Source organism: Carlito syrichta, unplaced genomic scaffold (assembly GCF_000164805.1).
Source record: "Carlito syrichta isolate Samal-C Ts95f unplaced genomic scaffold, Tarsius_syrichta-2.0.1 Scaffold306309, whole genome shotgun sequence".
Classification (NCBI taxonomy): Eukaryota; Metazoa; Chordata; class Mammalia; order Primates; family Tarsiidae; genus Carlito; species Carlito syrichta.
In genome coordinates, this window is record NW_007250405.1 from 138096 (window position 1) to 147459 (window position 9364).

General features: G+C 44.6%; 1 protein-coding gene across 1 annotated transcript in view; it reads left to right on the top strand.

Annotated features, from left to right (window-relative positions):
- The first annotated feature begins 1553 nt into the window (after positions 1 to 1553).
- LOC103265287 (hepatitis A virus cellular receptor 1) overlaps positions 1554 to 9364 on the top strand; it is a 31546-nt gene continuing 23735 nt past the window's right edge. The window contains 3 exon segments of the mRNA XM_021714977.1: positions 1554 to 1599; positions 2971 to 3303; positions 7344 to 7457. Of these exon segments, the coding sequence (XP_021570652.1) occupies positions 1554 to 1599; positions 2971 to 3303; positions 7344 to 7457 (493 nt within the window).

Genomic DNA, 9364 nt, shown 5'->3' on the forward strand with positions numbered 1-9364 from the left:
CCAGAGACTGCTGGCGTCAGGGGTTTCCATGCCCAGGCAACGGATGCCAAGGCCTTCCTTCTTCAGGAAGACCGTCATGCTGTAAGAAGGTGAGATATAGAGAAAACCACCACCCCGGAGGATGTTAATGCACCTTTAGACCAGAGGGGAGTTAATGAAGTACTGGGCAGGTTTACTTATGTTTATGTGGTGATGTAGTGATGAAGAGCTGAGGTCAAGGGCCAGAAGACTGTGCTCTAAGCTCACTTCACCTCCTCTAACCTCAGCTTCCTCCCTTCTCCATTAATGGTGGTTAACAATAGCACCAGCTTTAGGGGTTCTATGAGTTGTGTGTTTTTGTTTTGTTTTAGATACAGCATCCTGTTCTTTCACCAAGACTGGAGTGCAGTGGCACAATCCTAGCTCACTATACCTTGGATTTCTGGGCTCAAATTATCGTTTTGCCTCAGCCTTAGTCTCAGGTACCTAGGACTATAGCCATGCACAACCTCACCTAGCTCATTTTTAAATTTTTTTTTTTTGTAGGGACAAGGATCTTACTATGTTTCTCAGACTGGTCCCAAACACCTGGTCTCAAACAAACCTCCCTCCTTGGCCTCCCAAAGTACTGGGATTACAAGGCATGAGTCAACCTGCCTGCCTTGTGAATGAATGTGCATTCCTGGCCCAGAGCCTGCCATAAAGTAAATTCTCCAAAATCCTTAGCTAGTGTTTTTTGTGCCTATTTAGGTTTAGTTTTTGAAGTTTACTACAGCTCTTTGCCCATTCTACCATCCTTTAGGAGACAGAGCAATTAGTTTCAGTGGTATTTAGTGCTACAAATGAGAAAATCAAGGTTTGGAGAGGATTAGTAACTCTCAGGCCTACCCAGCTTTGTGAGTGGCAGAGCATGGATTTGACCCCAAGTCTAACTGTTGCTTTCTGACACATTTTTCAACATTCCTCCGTAAGATGTGGTCTGAGTCATCGTGCCAGCTCGCATGAATGGCTACGCACCATGAGTGACTCATATTCTTTCTCAATTCCTCTTGCTAATGTCCAACTTGGCACTGCGACTGCTGAGACTTGGGACGAACGGTTGTGGCCACTGAGCAGGAAAAGCCCTGCGGCCACCAGAGACCCAGTCGACTCTGGTCCAAGGGGCCAAGAGCAGGTGCACCTCTGCCCCTGGAAGGCCGGCTTTTGCTCGGGTGTGCTGCCACTGAGTCACAGTCTATCTCTGCTTCCTATTTCCTTTGCGTTTGCTCCTAATCTCCTGTGTCAGGACTTGGAGTCAATTTGCATGTGATGTGTGGGGAAGAAGCTGGGAAATAAGAGGCTGTTCCCTAGGACAGCTTTCCCTGTTCTTTGGAAAGCACACAGACTCCAGCCGCTGGGAACTGAGCCGCTGTGTGTGGTCTTCTCTCACCCCCAGCAGAGCAGGCTCTTGGGAGTCACCCAGTCAGGGAGAAAAGAGTCGTTGCCATCTGCAGATTGAGACGTGTTCAAGTATCATCTGCCGGGGGCACAGCCAACAGATCTGTCTCCTCATTTTCCTTCAGGCCGACTCCATAATGCATCATCAGGTGGTCATCTTAGGCTTCATCCTACTTCATCTAGGTAAGTGAGCACCTGGCATGGGTCTTGGAAGCCCAGAGGATGAGGGAAGGAAGGGTAGGTGAAGGTGGTGGTAGAGGTTGTTCTTTGGGCCTTGTTGGGTGGATATGCGTTAACTAGTGAACAGAGAACCTGCATGGAATTCAATAAATTCCTTAAATGCTAGGAATTACAAAATCCATGGCTAAGTGAGCAAGGCAAGATGCATAACAGATATCAGAATATCGGATAATTAGCTATTGTGGTGGCATGTGCTTCCTAGTTATTTGGGAGACAGGCAGGCGGATTACCTGAGCACTGGAGGTCAAGGCTGCTGTGAGTTGCGATCATGCCACTGTACTCTAGTCTGGGCAACACAGTGAGACCATGACTTAAAAGAAAAAAGATGCAAAAAAAAAGAAAGGGTAACAGCTGTTGCCATGGGGTGTTGTTGGCAGCGGGGAGAGGAAGTGGGCATGAGAAGGGAAAGGGAGAGTTATCTCTTTCTTGCATTCCCTTGTGCCTTTTGGTTATCTTTAACCATGTTCAACTATTTCACTTTGAAATAAAGACTTTAATTCAAAACACTCTATGAGATAGGGAAAAGTTTTGGTTTATGCATATCCTATACCTGAAACACTAATCTCTGGAGGGTGGGATTACCAAGGGAAGCTCACTTGTGTTATATATTTCCATTCTACTCATGATTGCATGCATTGTATTTGTAATCCGAAAGCCGAGACTACTATTAAGTGAAATTAAGTTATAGGAATTTCAGTGAGAAATACACACTTCTTTTATGTAACAGTAAAATGTTGGTTTGGTCTCTTCTTTTTTTTTTTTGAGTTGGAGTCTCACTCTGTCGCCCCTGCTGGAATGTAGTGGCATGCTCCTGGCCACCGCAACCTCAATCTTTCTACCTCAGCCTTCCAAGTAGCCAGAACTATAGGTGTGGGGTACCATGCCCAGTTAATTTTTTGATTTATTGTAGAGACGAAGTCTCACCATGTTGCCCAGGCTGGTCTTGATCCCACGGGCTCAGGCAATCCTCTCACCTTGGCCTCCCAAAGTGCTGAGATTATAGGCTTGAGCCACCGCGCTTGTGGTTGCTTCTTCTATTGCCCAGTCTGACACAGGAGCATCAGTTGAGGCTAGGAGTTTGGGAGCAACCTGGACAACACAGCAAAACCCTGTCTATAAAAAATGTTTTAAAAGAACATACTAACATGGAAAAATATTTATAATATTACATTTTAAAATTCAAGCAATAAAAGCATACTTACAAAACAAATAAGCTATACCCAAAGTAAAAATAAATAAATTTTAAAGTAATAATAAATTTAAAGAAAAAACCAAACAAACAGAGGGCTTATTCTCAGTTTCTCTTAATTGCAGATCCTGTAGTTTCTTATGCAAAAGTGTTTGGAACAGTGGGTCAGCATGTCACAATACCCTGCACCTACAGAGGCGAAATCACTTCCATGTGCTGGGGCCGAGGGACATGTTCTGTGTTAGGATGCTTTAATGAACTTATCTGGACCGATGGAACCCGTGTTACCTTTCAGAGGGACCAGCGTTATCAGCTAAAAGGGAACCTTAGGCAGAGGAATGTCTCTCTGACTATAGAAAATGCCGTCCAGGATGACAGTGGTTTGTACTGTTGCCGTGTTGAGCACAGAGGGTGGTTCAATGACATGAAACTCGTCCAGTCATTGGAAATCAGATTAGGTAAGTTTGTCTTCTTTCCTTTGGTAATTCATTTGGGTTAATGGAGTTTTCTATTTGGTAGAGATTTTCCTTTTCCCCTTCTTAGGGAAAGAAGAGGTTCCTATAGTCCTATTCCCTTGTTTTTGGGAAACAGAAGAGCTTTTGTTCGTGTAGATGAAGTTGTAAGACCAAGCATGACTGAAGGTTATGGGTTAGAATCAGAAAACTTATCTCCTAAAGCATCAAGTTGTCTCTTTGTTTCCATGGGAAATTGGTTCCAGGATTTCCTGAGGATACCAAAAGCCACAACTGCTAAGTTTCTTATAAAATGGCCTAGGGTTTGCCTATAACCTGCATATATCCTCCTGAATTCTTTAAATAACACCTGATACAATGTAAATGCTATGTAATAGTTGTTATACTATATTGTTTAGGAGTAATGTAAAGAAAAAAAAGAGACTGTGCTTGTTTGGTACAGATACAATCTTTTTGTATTTTTCATTTTCATTTTTGGTCAGCATGTCTCCAAAGCCCTCCCCTGTCATAGATTCTAGTGAGTCAGCAACAAAGAATGAGAATTCAGGGGCGCTAATTCTGCCTAGGGACAGTCTCTCATTGCTGTGTTAGGGCACAGTTCCAGCATGAGGCTCTTGTTTCTTACAACATGACTAATCCTCAAATTCATATTGATTTCTGACTTTAGCTACGACCACGAGAGCTCCAACAACTAGGGCCACCACCACTACGACGACCACGAGAGCTTCAACGACAACTAGGACCACTACCACTATGACAATCACAGGTGTTCCAGTAGTAACTAGAATCTCTACCTTTACTGCATCCACAAGTGTTCCAACATCATCTAGAGTCTCTGCCTTTGCCCCTACAATGCCATCACTGACGCAGAACAACACACCAGGTAAAACAGATGTGTTTAGGAGCCCAGGAACTTTTTAATGAGAGGCTGTGGACCATGTAGGGTGCTGTGTCAAGGTAGAAGGACAGTCTAGGGTGAGTGATCTTACCTGGTCTTACCTGGCTTTCAAACAGGGGCTCTACAAGATGTGTGTGTGTGTGTGTGTTTGAGTTGGAGTCTCACTCTGTTGCCCAAGCTAGAGTGCAGCGGCATGCTCACGACTACCACAGCCTTGACCTGCTGGGTTCAGGTGATCCCTCTGCCTTAGCCTTCCAAGTAGCCAGAACTATAGGTGTGCGCTACCATGCCCGGTTAATTTTTTGATTTATTGTAGAGATGAGGTCTTGCCAAGTTGCCCAGGCTGGTCTCAAACCCCTGGGCTCAGGCAATCCTCTTACCTCAGCCTCCTGAAGTGCTGAGATTATAGGCATGAGCCACCATGCCCAGCCTTTCCACTAGGATATTTAACAAGGAGAGTGTGGACCTAGCTCAGCCTGGCATGACTCCATGATGGGAAAGCAGGGACTACCAGATGACTAGGGTTGGGGTAATGAGTTCTGTCCTCACAAGGAGCTCTGAAGGGAGATCATTAGTCCATTCTGAAGTCCGTCCCTCCAATTGGTAAGATTTCAATGAAGCGAACGTTTCCTGTTTTTTAAGTACCAGGCACTATGCTGCATGCATTTAATCTACTTTATCCACTATGGATGTGCTTCAATCCTGTTATACACTTGTGGGACCTGAGAGCATCTGAAGTTCATTGCTGGAAGTCATACAGATAGAAAGGAGTTGAGTCAGGATTCAATCTCTGTTCAACTGAGTTGGAACTAGTGCTTTTAACTGCTAGATCGCGTCTCCTACTGTAAGCACTGAGTTTTATGTTTGGATGAATTTATCCTGATCTGACATCTTTACTGAAAAAGCCTTTGTACAACCATCCTGTTTTTCAGGAAAGTCAGTGACTTATGCAGTTTTGCTTCAAGGGTCCTTTAATTTACTTATGTCATGGAAATTGCAAAAGATGCTACTGATATACATGGAAAAGTAAGCATGGAGATTTAAGGACTTCAGAGATTTAGAATATACACGTTCAGTTTTTCAATTCAGCCACCTGGTTCATACTTCAAATTCCCCATAGACAAGAGATTAGATTTAATACAAATGGAGAGCTTGGCTTACAGGTGGGGAAATAGCTTGTCATTCTGAGGACAAGTTGAGGTTCAAATCTTCTATTTCCAGGGATAAAGAGATAACTTTTAGTGGAGATTCTCAAAGCCCCTCAAAACCCTTTGACCCCCGGAGGTGGCTCTGGATTCTGAGGAGTAACAGAAATGTCGCAACCTCTTAGACAGAATAACCTGATGGAACATATTGATTTCTCTTGACTCCTGTTGAACCATGCGTGTATTTAACTAGGACGGGGTCTGAGGGATTGGACTGTGAACTGAGTTTGGAAGAGAGGGCTTTAGGTCATACCTGGGATTTTAGAGCCACAAAAGTTTGTAAGAAAAACAGCTTTGTTCCATGCAGCTGCACACACTAGAGAATATGTTAGACTTTCTCAAGATTGATTTAACTTTTTAATACTTACTTTGTGCCTGCTAAGGTGGATGGATTAGTGAACTTGGATTGGAAAACATGCCTAAGTTATGGACTTGGTTTAAAGCTGAGATTTAGTAGAAAAGTGTTGGCTAATATATCCATATGACCTCCTGAGGGTGGTATTAATTATGTCTTATGCTTATCCTGAGAGTTTTCTACAGTTTAGGGTTGAGCTTTACAGGACTGGAAGGAGTGAGCACTGCAGCTAATTGAATGCAGGGACATTTATCTTTATATTCACCACTCCCTGCAATCAGTGCCTCTAGGACATGGTAGAGGCCTAAAGTGTTCTTGGAATGTTTGGATGTAAGGTTGTAGGAGCTGGGGAGAAAAGAAAGGTCTACGAACACCCAAACTCCGGAAAGAAGTTAAATTCAAGAGGTCTTTTGCACAGAGCAAAATTGTGCGAAGACTGGCCATCTGACTCTTTCGTGTGATACTGTTTTGAGTTCCACAAAAGAACCACATCCTCTTACAGGTGTGAGCATTAGAGGAAAACAGGAAAACAGTTCAGACCATAAGAAAGGGCGATGTTGAAATATGACGCTCTCGAGACTGTGTTGGGGAAGGGGAAACAGACCAACTGACAGACTGGTGAGAGACAATGAACAAAGCTCAGGATCGGGAATTCTCATACAGCCTCAGCACTCATTTGCTCTAAATGTCTGTGGTGCCCTAAGTGGAGGGAATCAGGTAAAGACCCTATAAAGAGGCAAGGGATCCAGGCTACAGATGAGGTGAGATGTCTGGTAGGAAATAAAGGAGAGGTTTCAGGATAGGCTGGAAAATACAGCCCTTACCAGAGAATTCCTATTGGGAAATATTTTGGTGAAAGGTACAAGATGAGTCAGAGAACACAGAATATCCCCCTTGACTAGATGGCAAGTGCAGAAGAGGCCAGGTCAGGCTCTTCCAGGAAGCTTGCTTCATGGCTTGCAAATCATTACCAAGGCCAAGACATTGAGCAATACTGTCAGTTTGAACAGATCTCCCGGAAGTAATATCTTGAGTGTCTCGTCTGTGTTGGTTAATATGTGCATCTTCGTGGAAAGACTTGTGAATAATTGAACTTGAATAAAGTCAGGAAATCCAGACCAGGGCTGCTATGAAGCGGGGAGGGCAGGTTAGTGAAAATTCCCAGGCCCTTTTCCCTGAATGTGAAATGTCACTTGTATGAATAAAACAAAAGCGTCATTGGTTGTCCAACATAAGATGTGCTGTTGTAGGCTTTGTATATGTAGAGGGAACCTAGGAGTATAGAAAGTTAAATAATCCTGTCTATTGATAAGAGTGTCTAGAACATTATCTAGATCTCATTTCTTTGTGATAATAAAATAACGAGATATCTGGGCAGTGCTTCAGGGGCAGTTTGCAATATATTTCCACGAGCAGTTGAAAGGGTTAGAAGTGGGTGGTGGGAGCCATGCATGTCTCTTGAGGAAGTCTGGGCGAGGGTCCCATAGAGAGTTGATGACAATTCCTGGGGGCACAAATTTTCCTTCCCAGATGGAACCCATTTCTTCCCTTCCTTTCATTTCCATAGCTTCTTCAATTCCTCCAACTCAGCCAACAGAAACCCAGCCCATGACCCTGCAGGACACAACCAGGACCTTGGGGACTGAGACCACCGACTCACCATTGTCTCCTGGCACAACAGGTATCTACATTCTCTTCACTGAACCTCTAGATCATTTAACTCTTCTTAATCATTGACATTGTTGTGAGAACTCTTTGAAGTAAGACAGATCTAACTTGTGTGCCAGCACCAGTCACTTGAGTCAGCTCTTTGACTTGGACAAATGTCTACCCTTCTGAATCTGTTTCATCATTTGTAAAGTGGATGTAATATCAAGGATCTTATAGAATGCGTCTGAGGATTAAGTGAGATGTAGGATTGGGACATAGTCACAGGGGATAGGTGATAGATTTATTTATTTGTGTGTGTGTGTGTTGAGTTGGCGGAGTCTCACTTTGTAACCCAGGCTGGAGTGTGGTAGTATGCTCACAGCCACTACACCCTTGATCTGCTGGGCTCAGGCGATCCTTCCGCTTCAGCCTTCCTCATAGCTGGAACTACAGGTGCACGCCACCACCCCCAGCTAAGTTGCCTAGACTGGCTCTGCGATCATGAATGGGATTTGTGCCCTTGAAAGAGCTCCAAGGGAGCTTGTTTGCTGCTTCCCCATGTGAGGACCAGTAAACGGCACCATCCACAAGGAAGAGGACCCTCACCAGATACTCAGTCTGGCTTGACCTTGATCTTGGACTTCACAGACTCTAGAACTGTGAGCAATAAATTTATGCTTATAATGTGGGGTGTGGTGGCTCAGGCCTGTAGTTTCACCATGCTTAGAGTCCACTGTTGGAAGAATGCTTGACCTCAGGATTTCAAGATCAACCTGGGCAACATAGGAAGGTCACATCTCTAAAAAAAATTTAAAGAAATCAGCCAGGTGTGGTGGTGCACACCTATAGTCCCAGTTACTAAGAAGGTTGAAGAGAGGGGATTGCTTGAGTCCAGGAGTTTGAGGCTACAATGAGCCACGATTGTGCCACTATACTCCAGTTTGGGTGACAGAGTGAGATGCTAATGGAAAAACAAATTTTGTTTATAAATTAGATCGGGGCCTAAACGATTTTATCTTAGCAGTCTGAACAGACTAAGACAGATGGATTGAGGACACCAACACCAGCATCAAAGAGGCAGGCATGTCCCACTGAGGTCCTGCCACTCCTTTCCACACAATCTTTCCCACTCCTCTGGGGCCTCCTATAACCTCTACTCTGCAGGAAAGTGAAACGGACCTATCTTTCCTTATAATGCAGAGAGGTGCTGCTGAATCCTGTCCTCTTTCCAAGCTAACCCTTGTTGCCCATGGTGGTAAATTCTGGGAGTACCTGGTGCTGAACTTTATGTCCTGTCGAGCTGTCTTAGGTGTCCTCCTGTGGCGTCCAAGTAAGGTCCCGCCTTGCAGGACTCGTGTGAAGATTCATTGTGCTCAGGAGTTGCCAGTCTGCAGGCAGCTGCTCCTGACCCCGTAGGGCTGACCTTTTGCCAGTCTTTCCTGGAAGCTGGTTCGTTTAAAACGGACCTGCAGTGAGATTCACAGATGGACTCACTGTTGGGATTCCATAATGGTGACTTTTGGTTTTGAAAGCGGAATCCATAGTGAAAGCTGTTTCCGGGCACAAAACACAATGCAGATAGAGAGAAACCCAAGGTAACAGCAGTGAGAGCAGCTGCACCCCCCTCTTGTAGGGCATGAGGAGGAAGAAGGTGGGAGTGGGGAGTCTGTCTGTAAAATATCATGTCACCGAAACCTCGTCACGATAGGGCTTTGCAGGATGGAACAGGTAGTGGAGCAGCTGTGTCTCCAGGGCTCGTGAAACTGCTGCAGTTGTGACCGGGTATCCGAGCCTCTTGGGCTCAGTCCTCACTGGGCCTGTGTCAGCCCTCAGTTGCCTGTAGCCTCATAGAAGCAAAGAATGTTAGGTCTGGAAGGGATTTTGGTTGTCCTGTGGCCCACCGCCTTTGTTTTTTTTTTTTTTTTTTTAAATTTGGAA